The sequence below is a fragment of the Mastigoproctus giganteus genome, chromosome 6, assembly GCF_048544385.1.
Source record: "Mastigoproctus giganteus isolate SK-2022 chromosome 6, ASM4854438v1, whole genome shotgun sequence".
Lineage (NCBI taxonomy): Eukaryota > Metazoa > Arthropoda > Arachnida > Uropygi > Thelyphonidae > Mastigoproctus > Mastigoproctus giganteus.
Window position 1 is genome coordinate 1979533 of NC_143580.1, and position 21900 is coordinate 2001432.

The window sequence follows — 21900 nt, forward strand, 5'->3', positions numbered from 1 at the left end:
TCCCAATTTTTAGTGTATTTTTAATGCATTTACTGCATATTTAATACAATTTTACACCAGTAGCACTGGAGTTTTGCATTCGTCTCCAAACTAATGGAAAAAAAAAACAACGATGATTTCGTAGATCTTTCTCTCTTGCTAGAGTCCAATTTTCTCATATTTGCGAACTCTGTAGAAGAGATTCTCCCTACAGTAAACGGATTTAATTAACCTAATTACATTTTAATGACTCCAACTGAGGTACCTCTAATACGTTGTTAAGTAACTGACTGCTCATCTAGCGTAGGAAGACTTCCAGTTCGGATTTTTTTCAAGCGACGCAGCCTTTACTGAGAACAGCGGAGAAAAATCAACCACATATACGAAAAGAGTGAAAGAGAGTGAAGGTGAAGCAGTTTCGCAACTTCTCCCGAGCTCCCTTGAACAAAATTGAGACCCGAGTGACACTTCTCATCAATCGTTATCGAAAGAAGGCGCGTGACACTTATTAGTCCCACCTTTAAATGAATCAAAATTGTGGTTTACTCGGTGTGGTTGGGAGTACACAATCTCTCTCTCTCTCTCTCTCTCTCTCTCTCTCTCTCTCTCTCTCTCTCTCTCTTTTTAACCGACGTTGCACAATCTTTTAACGGCTCTTCTGGTTATGGACTATACTTTTAACATGGGTTACAGACAAACAGAATACTTTTATGAAGATCATCTCTCGACGGGAATCCAAGCTTGTTCAAAGGTCGAATTTTTCTGATCGGATTGTTTTTAAGCATCACTTCTATTGTTCCACGATTTATAAAATTTGTCTGTAGCTGTCGCTAAGATCTTATTTGCTGCTTGACTATTTGACGCTCCAGAGTGGGATTTTCTCTTTTAATTGTCAACAGAAAAGAGTTGGCGAAGTTCTGATTTTTTTTACTGCATTGCCGAGCGAGGAGCAACTTCAATTTTATTTTTGCTCCGAGCAAGGTTTGTTCCTCCGTCATTCCTACCTGAGGCACTCCAAAGCTCGCTTGTGACGTCAGCTGAAATGAGATAAGTAATGAGGGCCTCTAACCGGAGACATCCAGTTTAGCAAATGACCACACAACTTTTGTCGTTCGCAACTATTCGCAGTCGAAGTCGATCTGCTTGCTCTTGTGGAGGTTTCCCTTACGGTAAGACGAGAGATGGAGGGTGATCGTGTCGAATCGATTCTTCTGCGAAAGCGACGTATTTAAAAAGACGAGGGAGGTCAGGGTTGCTCTGTTTACTCGAAGACGACATAATTCATTCTCGTTTTCCTCGGTTTCGTAAGGAAGGCGGGTTGTGAGCGATCCCTTGCTGCGTAGTGGTGGGTGATGTAATGAAAGGTGGGATCCACAGTTATTCTCCTCCATTAAATGGGCTGCCAGACTTCATTTTATGGCCATCAGCGAAGTTTAATTCAATAACAAACGCGACTATTTCCAAATTAAGAGGACAAACTCGCCATAGTTTTCCTTTTTTTTTTTTTTCTTTGTTTTGAGCCGAAGCTTAGGACTATGAGGCGCCAGCGTCGTTAAATTGCGTGTATTACAGCTTAAAATTTTTTTACAGGACTACGAAAACATGAAGATCACGTATTTCGTTGTACTGAAGTTAATGCTGATGACTGTTTGCACATCTCCTTGCAGACCAGCGTCAGGTGAGTCCCTTTGCCAAATTATGGATTGTGCGTGACTATTTGCACGAGTGCATGTGTTATTTTAGTATTAGTATTATAGTATTAGTAGCAACAAATGATGCAAAAAACAAGTTTAAACAGCATCAGCCAAAAGAAGAAAAAAATGTTGCACTTCCATCCCCTCCAGTTGAATGTCCAGTTCTTCCTTGAATCTATTAATCTACCCACTTCCACAACAGATAGAAGTTTAATTGTTCTAATAACCACTCATCTACCACGTGAGATTAATAATACAGTTTATTAAGCTTATAGCCCAAAAATCCTTAAAACTAAAATTTAGCTTCGATTTTTAAATCCAAGGTTTAATTATATTATAGTATAATCCTATATAATATAATTAAAATTACATTATAGGATTATACAAAGTTGTATTGTAGATTAAGGTAAATGCACACGAATACGCACAGATAAAAATTAAATTCTTACCTGCTGTCAGAGTCCTGCTTGCCGATGCTATCAAAACCTGTTGTGCATGCTGGAAAGAGATGCGGCTAACAGTTATATTATAGGATTAAATCTTAAATATGTTATAAATTGTACGGTTTGGAACATCTGCATCCTTTGTATCATCTGTAAACTTAGATATTAAGCCTGATATACCCTCATCAATATCACCAATCAATAGAGAAAACAACAGCTTGACCAGAATTGATCCCCGTCTGATTCTACTAATAACATTAGTTCCTGTAGAGCTGTGTCCATTGGTTACCACTCTGTCTTCTCCCACTCAATCATCCCTTTATTCATTGCAGTAACTTGCCCTTAATACCATTCTGCTCCAGTTTGTAAAGCAGTCTTCCATGTGCAACAGCATCAGAAGCTTTCCTGACATCCAAGTATATGATATTAAATTTATTTTTTTTGCAGCCGGTTCCTTTGTGACCACATCGTAGTATCCAATAAAATTGGTCAGACAACATCGCCCTTTGACTAACCCATTGTGTGACTGCAGTATAACTGCGCTCTTGTCTAGATGGTCCTGCATTACTTCTTTAAAGAACGACTCCGTTATTTTCTCTGGAACAGAAGTTAAACTAACAGATTTGCAATTTTTTTTATGAACTGCGAAACGCTCGCACTTCTTCAGTCCACGGGGACTTCCCCTTAATCCAAAGAGAGTCTCATATTTTGTTAGTAATGCTGTTTGCGTCCACATCAATTCGGTGTATGACAATTAGCTGTATGTTACAATTTCGTGAAAGATAGCTGTTGATAGTTTCGTGAAAGAATTCTCCGAATTGGAGCATCAGCAAAGTTTCATGGCCGCCACTTGTCTTTCACCAAATTGTCACATACTCCGAAATGTTAACTGAGTTGTCGCATACAGCGAATTGATGTGCACCGAACTATCGTATAAAGAATTGTCTTGCATCGAACTGACACGAACTCCTGCTGTACTGTATGATTTATAACATGACGTGTCCCAGGAAAACTGGTATCTCAGTTTACTTCGAACCTCTGAGCCAAGTTCCAAAAATTTATATTGAGGATGGATCCTGGAGAAGTAATATTCAATGTTTAATTTAATTCATTTGAAATTAGAAACTTCGCCCCTGAACAACAATATTTACAAAGGGAGATATAAATTACAAAGCAACGGGGAACACGGAATTAGAATCATGTTGCGGGATTAAAACAGTTTTACAGATTAAAACAATTGACGATGAGGGGTTGGAATGACGAGACAAAATAATGGTGGTTTGTTGTAAAGATATATGTAGACCTTTACTCGCAATCAGTTTATATTTCTAGTAACGTTTTAAGTTTCTGCGTTGTTTTCTTATGAAATTTTATAGGCTATCCTAAATATTTTACAAAACTATTACAACCGTGTTAAAGTATGTTGTTGGTGTCAGGTAATAACAAATTCAGATTAATCTAATGAAAAAATAATAAATAAAAACAACAGAGAGTGGTTTAGGAAACAAGAGACATTTTAGCGATTTAGACTTAGAAAGGAGAAAGATAAGTTGTTCGGAATAGGAGCAGAAGAATCCTTTTTGCGAGATATAAGACATGACTCGGTTTTAGAAGGATTGAAGTTAAGATATCTTTGCCACATTGAACAATTACCTGGAGATCACATTTCAGGAATTAGCGGTGAATATTCGAGAAGTTGAAGCTGTTTGCACAGGACAAGGTTTCTCAAACTCGAAGGTGGAATGCAATGTGCTATCATCAGCAAACGTATGGACAGTATTTGCAGTAACAGAAGAAGGTCATTAATGTACAAGAGGAAAAGAGCGGGAGAAAGAATGACACCGTGGGGAACCGCAGTTGTTGTGACAAAAACAGAAAAGAAAACGCCGTAATACTATCACCAGTTAGAATGGGGGCTTGTTTAGAAGACTTTGTTCGAAACACGAACAAAGGCGTTGGAAATATCATGGAAAGCTGTTTTTCCATTGCATTTGTTCACAGTCGGTAACATAGGCATCACCAGTGGATCGATGCTGATATTGGCGATCATTCATAAGGTGGAAGTTGACGGATTTCTCCATCACTTTGGAAAAAGTAGAGATAGATGCAGGGGGACAATAATTGGAAGGTATGGAAACAACCAGAGAAATAAGAAAGTGCAAAAAAAAAAACAAACCCGAAATTATGTAGCAGGTACATAATGAGATGGTGCCGCTCTACTTTGAGACTGATAGTGTCACTGATAACGTCACAGCGGCAGCTGTTAAAAACGACTGTACTCAGAAGGAACTCATTATGAAACTGGTACAGCGAAATAAATAAAAAAAGTATTGCTGCATTATTTTTATTGAAAAAAAATAATTTCAGTACAATGAATGGAATTTTTCATCGTAATAATGTTTGTAAAATAATAAGAGAAGTTTACCTCAATATAATGCGTAGAATATCAGACTTCCGTACGATGCTGTCCAGCAATTAAAACGAAAAAATCGAAAGTCTTACATTACAGTAAAAATAAACAATAAATTGAATTTATTTAACGATAAACAATAAATTAAAAATCAATTTAATGCGATTAAAAATTAATTCAAAGAATTTCACGAAAAAAATAACGAAATGTTTTCGTTAAATATTCTTTTAATTAATTTTTAATTGTGTTCAATCGATTTTTAACTATTTTTTTACTGTAATGTAAGATTTTCGATTTTTTCGTTTTAATTGCTGGAAAGTATCGTACGGAAGTGTTCTGCGTATCGGGTTGAGGTCAACGTAGAACGTATCGAGCATTACAGCTCTGGTTCATGATTTTAATTCCCGAGTGAACACTCCATCGATTCTCCTTCCATTACGTGTAGTATCTACTGAAGTATTTGACTTAATATTAAGTCACACTCTTAAAATCCGAGGATTGTAATTATCCATAAATTTCTCTTCTATCTTGCGTTTAAGAAATTAGCATTAGTATTAGCATTAGTAGAGGCATTTGATGCAAGAAAGCAAGATTATGCAGCATCAGCCAAAAAAAAAAAAAAAAAACCCACTTCACCACACTGTTCGTTCAAAATACTTGTCCAGCTGAGCCTTAAACTTATTTAGGCTATCAACCTCCACTACAAGGGATGGAAGTCTGTTCCACCAACCAACCAACCACCCGTTGGCTAAAGGCAAATTTCCGCACGTCTATCCTACATCTCTGTCTTTCCTCAATTTGAATTTATGCCCTCTCAGGTGATTATTCTGAGCGAGAGGAAGAATCCCATCAGCATTGAGCATGTTCAAACCATTCAAGGCTTAATACATCTCTATCAGATCACCTCGGTGGTGCCTAGTCTCCAGACACTGTAATTTGCAAAACTTAAACCTTTCTTCGTAAGAGCACCCCTTTGTTCCATTCACTAATCTTGTTGCCCTTCTCTGTACTCGTTCCAGCAGCTCTACATCCTTCTTGAAATGAGGCCTCCAGACCTGTATACAGTACTCTAGGTGTGGCCTGACCATTGCCTTATACAAGGGAATAATCACCTCCTTATCCCTGCTGGAAAAATTCCTGTATATCATTGACAATACTCCATGAGCTACTCTTGCAGCCCGTCTTCACTGCTCAGAGAACTTCATATCTGCCTGCACAACCACCCCCAAGTCCCTTTCATTCTCTACCACTGTCAGTGTAGTACCACAGAGTTGATACGTTGCTCTGGGGTTGCTGTTTCCCATGTGTAGTACTTTACATTTGTCAATGTTAAACTTCATTTGCCACGTCTCAGCCCATCTGCTCAACCTTTCCAGATCCTGTTACAGCAGCATAGTGTCAGTAGTGTCCTTGACAACCCTGCCTACTTTTGTATCGTCTGCAAACTTGGACATTAAGCTTGATATTCCATAATCAATATTATTTATAAATACAGAAAACAATAATGGACCCAACACTGAGCCCTGAGGGACTCCACTAATAACATTAGTCCACGATGAGCAGTGTCCATTTATTACCACTCTCTGTCTTCTCCCCCTCAACCACCCCTTTATCCATAGCAGCAATTTGCCTCCAATGTCACACTGCTCCAATTTGTGTAGCAGTCTTCCATGTGCAACAGTATCAAAAGACTTTCTAAGATCCAAGTATATAATATCAAAGCTATTCCCTGCCTTCAGTTCTTTTGTGACTGCATCATAGTATCCAATCAAATTGGTCAAGCAAGACTTCCCCTTAACAAAGCCATGCTGTGTCCGAGCTATAACTGAAGTCTTGTCTAAATGATCCTACAGTGCTTCTTTAACCAGTGCCTCCATTAAATTTCCTGAAACAGAAGTTAAGCTCACAGGTCTATAATTACGTTTGTCAGCCTTTGATCCTCCTTTGTGAATTGGGGTCACATTTGCACAATTCCAGTCTATGGGTACCTCCCCTGAGTCAAAGGACTCAGGGGAAGTACTCATAATTATGGCTAAGGGTTTGCTTACTTCCTTTGCTGCCTCCTTTAATATAACTGGATAGATCCCATCCACCCCGGGTGCCTTTCTTGTGTTTATCTTCAACAGTTTCTCCTCCACTTTACCCCCAGTTATTTCAAGATTCTGTAGCTTACTGCTAGAGTTGAATACACCTCTAGCATCCCCCTTGCTGAATAACTCCTCATGTGTGAATGTCGATGCAAAATATTCATTTAGTTTGTTAGCTACCTGAGCAGGATCATCAACAGTTGACCCATCAATATCAAGTGGACGAATCTGATTCATCCCCTTCCTTCTAGAGTTTACATAAGTAAAGAACTCTTTGCTGTTTTTCTTTGCATCCCTTGCCAAGGATTTCTCGTAATCTGCCTTCGCCTGCCTAACCTCCTTTGTAACTTGGTTGCATATCAACTTGTATCTATCATAGGCTTCTGTGTCATGTGTTAATTTGTAAGTATCCCATGCATTTTTCTTCTCTGCCATATGCCTCATTAGTTCATCTGACATCCATTTTGGCCTAAACCTTGAACAATATTTCTTAGTTGGTATGTAAAGCCTAGTAGCTTCCAAGATAAGTTCTTTGAATGCTTCCCATTTTGAATTTGCTGTTGGTAACATCATCAGTTGGTCCCACTGTATAGAATTTAAATACTGTCCCAGTCCATCGTAGTCGCCTTTACGGAAGCAATAACCCTTCCCTTTACCCCTAATGGTAGTTACCTCTTTGAGTAATTCCCACTTCAGCACACTGTGATCACTGCCACCTAGTGGTTCATTTATCTGCAGATTCTTATGCATGAAGAATCACTGCTGATAATCAAATCAAGAGTATTACTCCCTCTCATTGCCTCCCGAACATGCTGGTGTAGAAAACAATCATCCAATAAATCCACAAAAGCTTTTCTAGAGTGCGAGTGACCAACCCACAAATTCCAGTCAATATCTGGGAAATTAAAATCCCCCATTATAAGACTGTCTGATTTACTGGCCCACTCTATTTCCCTGTACAGTTTCGTATTATACTCATCAGAGTCTTTAGGCCTATAGCACACTCCTACTCTCAATTTTGATCTCCCAATGCTTATGTCACACCAAACTGACTCGACACTGCACTGTCCAGCGATGTCGACTGGCTTCACTTCCTTGGTTTTTATGTGTTTCTTAACTAATAGCATAACCCCTCCCCCCTTCCTATCCTGTCTTGTCTATCCATTCTGTAGACGTTGTACTCCCCCACAAAAAAAGTTCTGCATCCCTTGCAGTGGTCGTTTAATACCGGACCTCAAAATCTTTAGATATTCTTATTCTGATTGGCATTTATTTGATTTAAGGAATTCTTCGAAATTAACACGATTATCAATATACGAGTTTGCGACATTGGCCAAAACGTTGCTTCAAATCGATATTCGCGTCGGTTTGCGTTATTACTTTTATAGCAGGTAAAAGTATGTTTATGTCGCTGTAAATTTCTCGTTTATATCTGAATTTGTATAACGTTCATAGTAATACGGGCCACGTTGGTTCAAATGCACTGAACGTCAAGAACACTGTACGTTTTCCTAATAATTAATGATACATCTCTAACACAGTCTCTGCACTCGCTTTCTCATAGCCATACTGTTTCTGCTGCATGCCTCTTCTATAGATATTTCCATGTGCACTGTTCTTCTGAATTGGCTTCTATAATTCCCACTCTCTCTCTTTCAAAACAGTCCGAACACGTTCTACCAACGTCCATTTACTGTCCAACTTCAAACCCACAGAACCAACTTTTCATCTTCCTCATTTATTCATTCAACTGCCGTTTTCTGGAACAACCTTCCTTCATACGTATTTCCTGAAAATTACAATCTACAGAAGTTCAAGTCCAATGTCAAGAAATATCTTCTTTCGTCTTCTCAACCTCCAACCCAAGCACGGTACTAAGTACTACAGGTTCTAATACCTCTCGTGTTTGGGGTTTACATAAAAAAAAAATCTGTACAAAAGGCATGCAGCAGAAACAGAATATCTATGATAGAGAGAGAGAGAGAGAGAGAGAGAGAGAGAGAGAGAGAGAGAGAGAGAGAGAGGAGGTCATTATTTACCCTAACTGCCCTCTTTGGGGGCACCGCTCCAGATGTGGAAACAATATTCAGTGTTAGGGCGGATTTTTGATTTCTACAGAGTGAGCAGCTGTTTGGAAGAAAGGAAACGCCGAGAGTGAAAGAGAAATCCAAGTTTTTTAGATGCAGAGGAAGCAATATTTGTAATGTGCTTTTGCCAAAAGAAATTAGAAATCAGTGTAATCCCCAAAAGAGATATATCATTTTGCCTAGAAATCGGAGTGTCACCAAAGATAAGCATAGGACCAGAAGAATCTTCTTTGCGAGATGTAAGACAGGACTGAGTTTTAATAGGATTAAAATCAACTAAGTTGATTTCAATCCTTCTAAAACTCAGTCCTGTCAAAATTCAAGGAATTAATTAAGTTATTTCCTTGAATGCTGATTTCCAAGTATTTCTCCAATTCAACTGGAGAAATACTTGGAGAAGAAGGTGATTAACATATAAGAGGAAATGAGTGGGAGAAAGAACCGAACCTTATGCATCACTAGCATTAATGGAGAAGACAGAGGCCATTCTCGTAGGTGAAGACAGAGACACCTACCATTACTTCTGTTACAACTGCCATTACAACTGCTTCAGTTTCATCAAACTTTTCCTTTGAATTTATCCATTGAGGGGTAACATAAGCCAGAATATCACCAGTTGTTAGACACTGCTGGAATCCCTACTGGCGATCATTGATCAAATGGAAGGTTTGTAGATAGTTTAAGATTTGGCCGTTCATTGATTTCTCTATTGCTTTAGAAGGAGTAGAAATAAGTGCAATGGAACGATAATTAGAACGGAGAGATTACAATCCTGTTTAGGAACTGGCTGGATATGAGCAAATTTTCAAGCAGAAGGAAAAACACCTTTGGAATAAGGAAGTGAAAAAAGGTGATTCTTGAACAGGAGTAAGCTCAGGAGCACAGGTTTTGAGAAAAAAACGGAAAAATACTAACAGGACCTGGAACTTTCTTAGCATCAAGATTGCTGAAAATTCTTTTGACGGCAGACTAGAGGAGGCATTGAATATAGTGCACTGGGAATGGCAGGAAGTGGTTACTGCGATCACCAATACATGAGTTAGAAGTACGATGCTAACAGGTCAGCTTTAGCTTACGCTAAATTGAGAATACAACCATCTGGTCTTGATAGAAGAGGGAACAGAGGTAGAGGGGCAAACGTTGCCAATAGCTTTAACAGGTCACCAGAATGCTTGGTTATCATTTGGATAAAAAGCAAGTTTTATACTTTTATCCGACTTGAAATATAGTTCGGACTGATTAGTAACTGATTTACAACTAGTGACAAATGGGCCTGGAGTACTGGGGTCTATAGTTTAACAAATAGATATTTATTTAAAGTATACCCAGTATAAAATAAATTTTAATAAAATAAAATAAAATAAATTTTATTTTATTTTATTTTATACTGGGTATACTTTAAATAAATATCTATTTGATTTACAACTGTTGAAGCTTTGATGTAGGCAGAAAATGAACTGGAGATTTGGATACAAGCCAATTAAGACATGCAACATTCTCATCTTGAACAGTCTTAGCACATTTATTGGAAAACCAAGGTATAGATAAAGGATGAGATTTTAAGGTGGAGTGTGGAATAAAGCATTTCACCCCTACAAGAATAAATTCACTAAGCGCGATCTGAGCAAACGTTGAAATGAGAAGATTTGAAACAGTAATTCCACCAAGAAAAAGAAGAAAAGAAATCCCAGAGATCATCCCATTTTGCATTCTTGTAATGCCAAACAACACGAGGTTGAGAATGGCAGCAAGAAAAGGTTTCATTGGAGAAAAGCCCATCACCAAGTTTTATCTGAGGTACCTTCTAAGTATACGGTCAAGTTGAGTGGACTATTCACTTTGACCGTGTACTTAGAAGAGTTTTGTGAGAAAAAGACCAAGAGTGTTGTCTGCGTGGTGAAGATTATTTGGTATTCTTGTTGTTAAATGAACAATCTGTGCGAGGTTATTAGTAATTGGAAAAGCCTCAGCATCTCGACCAGCTGGGCCTGTGTGACTAAAACTCGGAAGCCAGCTGGAGTTGTGAACTTTAAAATTATCCGAAGAAAGTCAAGTCTGTAAGAGAGGAAGTCAAATGGTTCCAAGTGATTAGTGGAGTTAGGAGCACGATAGAGGCAACGGATGAATTCGACAGAATGAGGTAGACAGATTTTAAGTCAGAGAAGATCGAAAAGAGGAGATTCAATTACCAAGTCTCTGAAAGGGAATATCAGAGCTCACATATGCACAAGTACCACCTTTGAAGGGAAAGGAATCATACAGCGAATAATTCGGACAACTGTGTTAGGCAGTGGTTGAATTAATTGATAATTGGGATTCTGTCAAAAAAATTCGTGGGGTTTGGCAGATTGTAAGCAGAAATGGACATCATTGATATTGGAACTGAGACCACGTATATTTGGGAAATGAAGTAGGAAGTGTTTGGGAGGTTTAGATCTTTTCGCAGATAAGTTTGCTCTATTAGTTTGACAATTCATGATGTATTCAGTAGTAAGAAAAGGTGGGGATACATGCTGTGTGAAGTAATGAAATTCTTATATATTGTGTACACACGGCAAGCATCTCCTTCTCCTTGATATAACGTGACCTCGACAATGTCCCCGCATACACGACTGGACATATACACTTGAACGTATTTCACAACTTGCGCATTGGGGTTGCGCCCAGGGTTACTTATAGCCTCACGATCGTGAAGATGCAAGAAGAGGATTTCGCTGTCGTTGACCGACCGGACATTGCCGAAATTAGGTCCACGTCCCTCGAATGTCACCCTAATATCAGTTCCATCAGCGTTTTAGAATTTCAAGTAGCAAGCCCAGGTGGGGCATACCTGAGAAAATGTCTGCGAGAGCCGCAAAAGCCAAAATATTTAGTTTCAGCGACGAGAACTAAATCCTACAAATAAAAGCACGAATGGTGCGCATGTTGTTTGTCAAAGTTCGGATATTTGAAAAAAAAAAAAAAAAAATCGAATGAGTTTGAGGTTTGTAGTCCTCTGCAGCACAATCTTATTTTAAAATCTAATTTAGTATTAATGCTAAAAATTACAATGAAAAAATTGTTTTGAAAGATCTCCGGGCATCGATGTAATAATTTTTAAAAATGATTCGAAATTAGAACTTCTTGACTCGAGCTTTTTTTTTTTTTAAGTTAGCCTCGTTAATTAAAACAGTTTTGAACGCACGTGTCATTTCCAATCAGGGAAAAGAAAGTGCCACGTACTTCCAGATATTTTCAGAAGAACAGTGAACATAAAATGTCCACCAGTTGGGCAGTGCATCCAATACAGTCCAATTACGCAACAGGTTGTATCGAATTTATTCAAAACGTCTGACATTATGATAATTATAATGAAATTCTTCCGGTTGAATTAAGTAAATATGTTATATAGACCATATATACTGTTGCTGGTCTTAAATTAAAAAAATTTTACCTCACATCTTTCCGATAATTCTCTTCCTGCATTATCAGGACTCGGTCTGTCTGTTGCGTGATCACTCCGTTTCTCTTTCAGATGGATTCTACCGGCCAGTTCGATATCCTGTAGGAATAAGCATTCGTCAGGAGGAAGCAATCTGCACTACGAGGAACGGGTCAGAAGGGCGATGTAGGAAGGTCACTGAGTGCCGAAGGTGGACAACTTTACCCCGAGAAACACCTTGTAATTGGGAAGGAGACGTACCCTTTGTGTGCTGCCCCGTTTCACCTTCTCCTTCTTCTTCTTCTTCTCCTACGGGCTCCAGCTTGACTTCAGTAGCCAACTTGAGGCTTGCAGGTACGTGCATTTCCTCACCACCACACTTCTTTAGGGGCGAGGAGTTCTCAGAATTTAGTATTTAATATCGGTACAACATCGATGATGCCTCGCTGTCTACCGATTTGAAAATGTCGTTTCGAAGTATATTCGGTTGGAATGTGTATGCCGTTGCATTCCCCTTATTGCACGTGCGTATCGCATTTGAAGAAAGCAACGTGTGGTCATGGCATCTGTAACCACTGTGGGTGTTTCTCATCCCGGAGGCAGTGGCAGTGGCAGTGGCAGTGGTGTGTGTGTGTGTGTGTGTGTGTGTGTGTGTGGGTTTAGGGTCAAGCAGCACCAGGGGTTTCCCCCATCTCCGCGTAGTTTACGTTGTGAAGTGTTACAGTACGCTGTAAATGCCAGAGATTTAAAAGTGTGCGGGTCTTGGATCGTTTAGTTTGTTGTTGGCGCATCAGCTTCTATGGCCATAATGCACAAAATGTCGTGTAGCGTTGTTCTTCTGGTTATTTTAGCCTATGGACCCCTGGTTGGGCCGAATCCGCTGGGCCCATCCTGGAGAAGATATTGACCCAGCAATCTCAATTGTCCAGACAGCTCTCCAACTTCTTTCGGGGGGGGGGGGCGCGGTTGTTGCTAGTCATGGACGCAAATTGCTGATCTGTGCTTTGACACAATCACACACCTGACTGGTCTGCTCAAAGGAATGGTGCACGACTCGAAGATTTCTTCCTCACAACAGGACTTCAAGTTATAAACCGCCCTGGTCATCTCCACACCTACAGTGGCCCCCTCTGGGAAAGCAACATTGACGTTACAGCGGCGACTCCAGATATTGCTGTCAAGCTCGCCAGATGGACTGTTCAAGAATCCTGTACTACGTCGGACCACAGAGCGATATCATTCTCCCTGGTTCGCTCTCTGGAACGTACCCCCTCCAGTCCCCAGAGATGTCATACGTTATAACGTCAAGAAGGCTGACTGGCAGCGCTTTCGGACTGAACTGTCCGAAAGACTCCCTGAAGATATTCCACTCCCTGACACACTAACTCCGGATGACTGTGTGAAAAGCATTACCGCTACTACCAGAAGAATCTGCGACTTTTCCATTCCACACAGAAGGCCCTACAGGTATGCTGTCCCTTGGTGGAACCACCAGCTAGACGACCTAAGAAGAAGGGTCCACCATGCTAGGAAAATGTTCCAAAGGGCAAGGGCGACGATGTTCCCCCATTACTGCAGCCAGGGAAGTTTACTGCGCAGTCAGGAATAAATATACTAAAGAAATTCGCAAAAACAAAAAGCAATCGTGGCAAACTCTTGTGTCTACATCCGGGAATGAGAACCCCTGGGGCATTGTTTCAAAATTGTAACTAATAAATTACCGCGTGGTGAGGTACTTGATACAACACTGAAAATAGACGGTATTTGCACCTATACTTGGGAGGACACTATAAATAACATTCTTAATACCATTTATCCTGTTGAAGAGGCACCCTTGATGCAACTAATTATCAACCAGAATTTAAAATACCACACAGCAACGGTGGAGTCCCCGCTCACCGGTTTTGAGATGGACCTGGAAATTAATAAGATGAAAGACGGAAAAACACCAGATGCAGACCTGCTGCAGGTAGAAGTTCTCAAAAAATTCACTGAGGCATGCCCAGCTATACTTCTAAGCCTTCTGAATAAGTACCTGGCAGAGGGCATCTTCTCAGCTTCATGGAAGACTGCAACCTTAAAACTAATTCTGAAAAACTCGGACAAGTCACCACAGAACCCAGCCTCATATCGCCCGATTGCCACACTCTCCGTGATGGCCAAACTACTGGAGCGTCTACTCTTGTTTCGACTTTCTGCCTGCTACGAGGAACACCAACTCTCCTCAGAAAAACAATATGGCTTTAAAACAGGCTGCAGCACTGAAGACGCTATCAACAATCTAATCACCCAAGCAACGCACTCAGCTTTCAAGTACTCTCTTGCTATATTGGTGGACTTTGCTGGAGCTTTCGACCGCCTGTGGTGGAGCAGCGTTCTTCGGAGACTTCGGCAATCAAATGTTTCTGCAAATCTATATAACAAAAAAAAAATCAAATTACTATATTAGGGTTACCCGTAAACGATTACATTAACCCTTATTCATGTCTGTAAATTTCGTGTGTTCTCTGGTCGATTTGCCTGTTTTGCTGGACGAAAAAACCCCAGTTTCTGAGGGGAAAAACCTTGCTATCTACGCCTGAGACCGACTAACTCAGCCACGGAGTGAAAAAAGCCCACTAAACATCCTCGCGTCATCGACGGGATTCGAACCCGGGCCTTTTCCACCCGGTGTGGGGAAGACGGTGACGATACCACTGTGCTACCCACGCAGACAAATCTATATAGCAGTTTGAAGTCTTACCTAACCAACAGAAAAGTACGAGTTACTAACAAATATCAGACAGTTACCAGATTCATCCACCGGAGCTGTCCGCAGGGCTCTGTGCTTGGCCCGTTTCTCTGGTCTATTGCCTTGGATGAGTTCCTGGGCTTGGACCTTGGGGGGGGGGAACGACCTTGTCCTGTTGCCGCGTGCGGACACTAGGTCGTCCTTGGAAATTATTGCAAATGCGGCGCTTATGAAGCTCCAGAACTGGGCAGCCTTGCACAACCTTACCATCTCGGCAGAAAAAACAAAATCCATTCTCCTCAAGGGCAGACTACAAATTAGAAGACCACCTACGATGAAATTAAACTTCACCCCCATCCGACTGTACACAGAGGTTAAATACTTAGGTACTTACATTGACTCAGGTCTTATTTTCCATAACCACCTGAAATATCTAGCCACCAAAATCCGGAAGTATGCCGCCATGATCAGGAGGGTGAGCAGAGGGGACTGGGGCCTGAAGCACAAAGCTCTGACCCTCATATACAAAGCAGTATATGTCCCGATAGTTTGCTACGGTGCCTCCAACTGGTACAGACAAGCTACACTAACAAAAAATAAACAGAAGCTGGATACAATTCTAAAGTTCATGCTGCTCTCAATTAGTAGGGTGTGCCGCACTGTTAGCACCTCTGCCTTGCAAGTTCTAACAGGTTGTCAGCCACTCTACCTAGAAGTAGTCAGGCGAGGCCTATATTACCACCTTAGGAAAGGACCACCAGATGAAATAGTAAATCTCCAGCTGGATCTTCAAATGACCCCAAGATAGAGAAGAGGAGAATCACCCAACACCTACAAGCGATATGGCAACAGAGCTGGGAAACCACGCAGAAAGTAGACATCACGAGGCAATTCCTCCCAACTATAAACCATACTCACCCAGAGCCCTCTCCCTGGTTCTCACCTGGTCTGCACATGACGTTTATTATCACTGGACATGGCCCCTTCCGTCAGGAACTCATAGCTATGGGGATTGAAAGAGACCCGTGGTGCCATTGTGGGGAAGAAGAGTCCTGGGGGCATCTCATACAAATATGAGTGCCCTGCCTATGACAACAGTACAATCAAATTTGTTACCGCAATTCAAAGGTACCCACGTAATCAAGAGTCCTCGCTGCTGCTCGATGAAAACACGTACAGGGCACTAACTGCGTATGCGCAAGAAATATTGGCACTGAAGCGAGCCAAGATTGCTGAAATGAGAACAACATTGGATCATGCTGCCCAAGGCCTGAATCAGACTGGCGTGGGTTAGCTCCTTCTCTGCTAGAGGACACTGCCCTGACAACTTGTAATCCTTTAAGGGTAACACCGCTGGCACCATTCTAGCGCGGAACTGCTGGCACTAAGAGTGCGGGTTACTGCCGCAAACCTCTTATAGGGTAGGATCAGCTGGCACCGTTCTGGTGCGGGATTGCTGGCACTCTTCTGAGTGGCAGGTAATGCCTGATTGGACATCAAGGGATCATCGAGTCATATTGTTTTAAGTGAAGAACGTGCCGGATTTAACTGGTACTCAAGATCGGATGACGCACATTGTTCGGTTTTCATGGAAATCGTTTGATTGGTCTATGTAAATTAGCACCTGTTCTTCGGGACTTTCCCTCCAATAAACAACAACAGATAATCTGCGAATCTGCAATATAATTTAGCTAATACTATAGAGGATTCAAAGGTAAGAGCGGCATATAAGTTAGGTAGGAAGAAGGTAATTAAAATAAAATCCTGCCCATGGTGGACAAACGAACTGACTGTCTTACGACGGTCTGTATATCGAGCTAGGAGACAGTACCAGCGGCATCGGAACTGGGGTCATTCTGAGGTAGTTAGATTGCACAACAATTACATATCTCTTAAAAATAATTACAAGAGAACCATGACGACTTGGAAGAGAGAGAGAAACCAGGCGATTGTTTGGAAAAGAATCGGGGAGGAATGATCCCGGGGGGGTTGTTATATAAGATGTCAAGAGATAAACTAAGAATTTTGGAGGTATTTAATACAATTCAAGAAGATTCTATTGAGACTATTGGCTGGGAGGATTCAGTAGATGCAATATTGACCAGGCTGTTCTCGGATGATAATCCCATCTTTGACTCACAGTGCCAATCCGAACTGCGTAGAAAAATCAGTTTTATGTAGCTGGAGACAATACCATGGCATTTACAATAGATGAACTGGCAGGGGTGTTAAAGAAACCAAATTTCGCAAAATGTCCAGAAGTAGATTTAATTGTGAATGCATTTATAGTGAGGCTTTTCAAGTTGATACCTAACATGTTTCTTCTGTTATATAATAAGTGCTTAGAGGAAGGACTGTTTCCATTGAAATGGAAGATTGCTTTATTGAGGCTAATTAGGAAGCCTGGGAAACCTTTAATTGAGCCTAAGTCGTACCGTCCAATTGCTTTGTTGGCTAATCTGGGGAAAGTGTTAGAGAGGTTAATGGCAATACGTTTACAAGAATTGTTAGAAAGCCATGACATGATTACACCTAATCAGTATGGTTTTACACCGAGGAAATCGTGCGAGGATGCTCTTCTGGACTTTCATACATACATTTCAAACTCTGATTCAAAATATGAACTTGCTATATATATAGATTTTGAAGGTGCGTTCGACTCAGTATGGTGGGAGGCAGCTCTTTCTCAACTGTGTCGTGCTGAGTGTTCTAAGCAGTTATACAGTCTGTTCAGGAGTTATTTTTCTGAGAGATATGTGACTGTAAGGTCTAAACATTTTCTCCTTCAAAGACAAATCACGCGAGGTTGCCCTCAGGGCTCTGTATTAGGTCCTTCAATTTGGAATTTGGTGCTACAGAACTGGCTGGTTCGACCACAAGTAAATTGTCACGTGATAGATTTTGCTGATGACGTCGCATTAATTGTGGCAGGTCGATCACGACATGATTTGGAGCAAAATGCAAACCGTGTAATAAACGATATTAATTCCTGGGCACAAGGATTGAAGCTTACCATTGGCCCCCAAAAGACCAAAATGATGCTTTTTAAAACAAAACGTAATTTGGGACGACCGCCGCAAATTAAAATTAAATGGGAGACAGTTGACTATGGTTTCTGAAACTAAATACTTGGGGTTCATTATTGATCACAAGTTGTCTTATTATGCGCATATAACACATCTTCATAGCAAGATCAGGAAATTTGCCGGTTATATTATAAGAGTATCAAGAGCAGATTGGGGTGTGTCTCATAAAACTTTGTTTCTATATTATAAAGTGGTGTTTCTGCCTATGGTTACGTATGCAGCGGGAGTTTGGTCTCACTGAGTCGCTCTTCTTAGATTTCAGGCATACTTAACTTAAAACGCATAATCCAGACACATTTTCACGGAGTGATAAACAGCACGTGCGAGCCAGAAGGCGGCTAATTTTTGTTCTGATGATGATGTTTAGGTACAAAGTATGTTGAGGGTCAAACGGCACCAGGAATTTCTCCCATCTCCGCCAGTGTTCGCTGTATCGAGGGACAGTACTCTGTCAAGGCCAGAGATATAAAAGTGTGTGGATCATGTGTTGTGTAGTATGTTGTGCCCATTGTTCTTCTGGCCTATTGGCCGTCGAGCCCCTGATGGGACCCGACGTTGTCCGTACTATGCCAACGAGGAGGCTGGCCAGGTGTACCTTGCAATTTATTATACTCTGGCAGGTCCCGCCGCCTAATTTCCTTGGATTTCAGCGGCTGGGTCCTAGAGAAAAAAAAAGATAATGGCGGTGGCATAATTGCAAAATCGCTATTACGAGATAGTCTGTGGGGTTTGTTCCCCGAAATTACCATGGGGTTGTACGCTAAAATGACAAGTTCTAGAGGCCTAATGGGGCGGGCATTAATTTTGGTGCTAATTTAAATTTGGATGCGTGGGGCTTTCGCGGTGTCTAGTCAAAGAGAAGGGTAGGGAGACTGAAGGCTGGAGGGAAGAAAGAGAAGTAAGGGTCCGATAGGGTAGATGGCCCCTGCAGTCAGTGGGGCATGCCCATGCCCCACCAGAGGGAAAGGGGGATGGCAGGAGGAGTAGACAGCGAGCCATCTCCCCCCCCCATGCCAAGGAATTGGAGTGAAAGCAGGCTGGTCAAGGCTACCAGCCCAGATCGACATATGGCTAGGTGGCAGCAATGGGCTGCAGTCATTTCTCTGAGCCTTTGCATAGTAGTCTTGTTGTCTTGATCAGGTTGTCAAATGCCTGTGCTGGATGAGGTTGTCTAATTGGGTTGTCACAGTGTGAGTTTCTTTTTTATTATTTTTATTTTTTTTTTAGTTGGTCACTTCCAGGTCAGGTCCAGTTACTTTATTCATGTGTAGAATGAGATTGTCACGTCAGATGGATACATCTGTATGTTGTCATAGAGATTGTCACTTCAGGTAGACTCAATTGTGAGGGTTAATTCCTTGGCTGTTTCACCCTGGTGTCAGTTCATCATGCACGTGGCTCGAAGGGATATAAATTCAGCTTCCCCAATGACTTGTCTATGACGGTATGGTGACCCTACCCATAGACAAAGGCTCCAAATAAGTAACGTACAAGATCTCGAATAAATCTCCCAAATAAAAAAAAACATCAAAAAAAAATCTCACCATTGATGAAACTGCAACGTTTAAGACACATTTTATCGGAGGGAGGCCATTTACGAAGGCAGCCATATTTGCGATCCCAGCAGATAATTATTGCAAGCTTGGTAGGCCTAACAATAATCAATAAGGGGAAAATAAAGAAATATACTTATCTTCGAATGGACCTTCAATACCGCACCAACTGAGGGCTATTTAACTTATCAACACTATTCGCAAAAAACTGCGTATTTCACAGAAAAAAGCAATAATTCACACAATAGCAAAATTCACCACGAATTGAAAACAGCGCTTCTGAAGCGACCTCTGATGTTTCGGTAGGCGGTATATGTCAGAGTGCCCGGCACATGGATGACCGGACCCAGGGTATCCCAGCATCACACCGCCGCAACTGGCTTGTTTTCGTCCCATGGTGCATCCAGGCGCCATCACTTCCCCAGGTAAACGACGCACACGTACCCGGCCATTCTCCTGGTGCAACAGAAAACGTGATTCATCGGACCAGACGACATTCTACCAATCACTAAACATCCAGTTTCGATGCTCGCGTGCCCAATCCGTGCAAACCACGTCGCCAGTGAACCGTGGTTAGCATGGACACTCGGAGTGGCCTGCGGCTACGCAGCACCATTTTGAGCAGGGTTCGATATACTGTGTGTTGTGACACATTACTCCCGTCACTAGGATTCCAATTACCGGCGAGTTGCGCCACAGTCGCCCTTGTGTTTCCAAGTACCATCCGGGAGAGCCATTGCTCACCTCGAGCATCGATGAGCCGTGGTCGTCAAACACCTCGACGGCGGTTCGTGGGTTTTTCCTCCTCGGACCACTTTCGGTAGGTACTAACCACGGCTGACCGTGGGCATCACACCAGCCATGCCGTTTCGAGTATGCTGTGACCCAGCTGTCTGGCCATTACAATTTGGCCTTTCTCAAACTCGCTTAAGTCCGCTGCCTTTCCCATCTGAAGAACAAGAGTAACACTGATTAACGGAGCTCAGTATCAGCTGTTTTTTGTAACGTGTTCTGATCCGCGCACGCGCAGTAGTTCACGTGTAGTTGCTTCGATTTGCATAACAACTCGCTGGTCGTAATGTTTTGGCTCATCGGGGTATACATCAAAGTTAAATAGCTCATTTGAATCAGGGAGCTTAGCTAAAAATACTTCTTTTGTATGACTATATACGAATTAATTAAAATTTGCACTTGTTTACATCTTAACTTCGATTTAAAGAACAACTATACACAATAAAATTATACTTTTGCATTTCGAGGTAGAACCATCATGTAACCTCGGTCTAGATCCAACATGTACCGCCAACTTAACACAGACCACTACAATACCAACACAATTACCTTTATCATTAAACTCCTTGACACAACAGCTTTATAGCTGTACTGGCTTCCTTCGTAAAGTACCATACAAAGTTAACTCTTAGTACATACAAAGTTAACGGTTCGCTAAGAACCCCACAACTGCTTTATAATAGTCAGTCTTTCAAGAACTTCAAGAAACCACAAATTGTATGTCTGTACTAATCCATACAATGTGTATGGATTAGTACAGACATAGAACTGGTTAGGACTGGGAAATTCCCAGTCCTAACCAGTTCTATCGGTTGATCTATATCAAGGCAACCCAAATATGGTTACTCATACCTTTTTTTCTTCAAACAAAATCAAAACCATTAACAAAACTATCATTTGCTTTCGATTCCAGTCCATCTCTTGTGTCAGAGTGTATTACAAGAGCCTTGACCAGCTCTTCTTTTAATAGTTCTCCTGAAACTGTTTTCGTAGTGCCGAGACAACACTGCGTGACATATTAAGACAAAGTGGCAGCTGCGCCTGCGATTGTCCGGTTTCAGGTCAAAAACGGACCACCATCTCAAAAGAATCGTCTGAACGACGATGATCTGCCATCCTGAGGACTGGAGATTGGGCTGTCCCGCTGAGAAGCCCAAAAATGGGAATTAAGTGATGAGGTCGCAGCCTGTGTTTTTGTCGCCGTGAATAATTTGCATAATATGTGGCTCTGTAAGGTGGTAGATCGATTTCGATTGATACTCGGAATTTGCATGCCAAGATAACTATTATATCAAATATTTGCCTTCGGTGACACTGTTCACAACAAAACATTTTGTCGAGCAGTGTAGAAGTGATGACTGCTAATATTCAATTTAATGTTTGGAATATTTTTTTCAGGATGTGGAGTTCGACCATCGGATGGGGCAGACGAAGGTGAGTATTTTCTCTTCGAAATTTTTTTCTAACTTTAATACTCCTCGATGTGTTTTATTGGTCTATTTGCATACCACACATGGTGAAAGCGTATCTCTAATATATGACGCTGATAAATAAATCATCTCTTGAAAATCTCGTTTTCGACTTTATTAAAAATTTGAAAGTGCAAGGTGAAGAGTG

The 21900-nt window shown here is 41.2% G+C and overlaps 1 protein-coding gene across 3 annotated transcripts in view; it reads left to right on the forward strand.

The window, feature by feature from the left end:
- Positions 1–1060: 1060 nt before the first annotated feature.
- Positions 1061–21900, forward strand: part of LOC150083793 (clotting factor G beta subunit-like) — a 43574-nt gene continuing 22734 nt past the window's right edge. Inside the window, exons 1-4 of one of the 3 annotated variants that reach the window (XM_090374882.1) lie at positions 1061–1148; positions 1570–1657; positions 12215–12475; positions 21682–21717. In XM_090374882.1, coding sequence (XP_090231008.1) covers positions 1582–1657; positions 12215–12475; positions 21682–21717 — 373 coding nt within the window. In that variant the 5' untranslated portion in view covers positions 1061–1148; positions 1570–1581. The other 2 variants (XM_090374884.1, XM_090374883.1) reach the window with 2 other exon arrangements.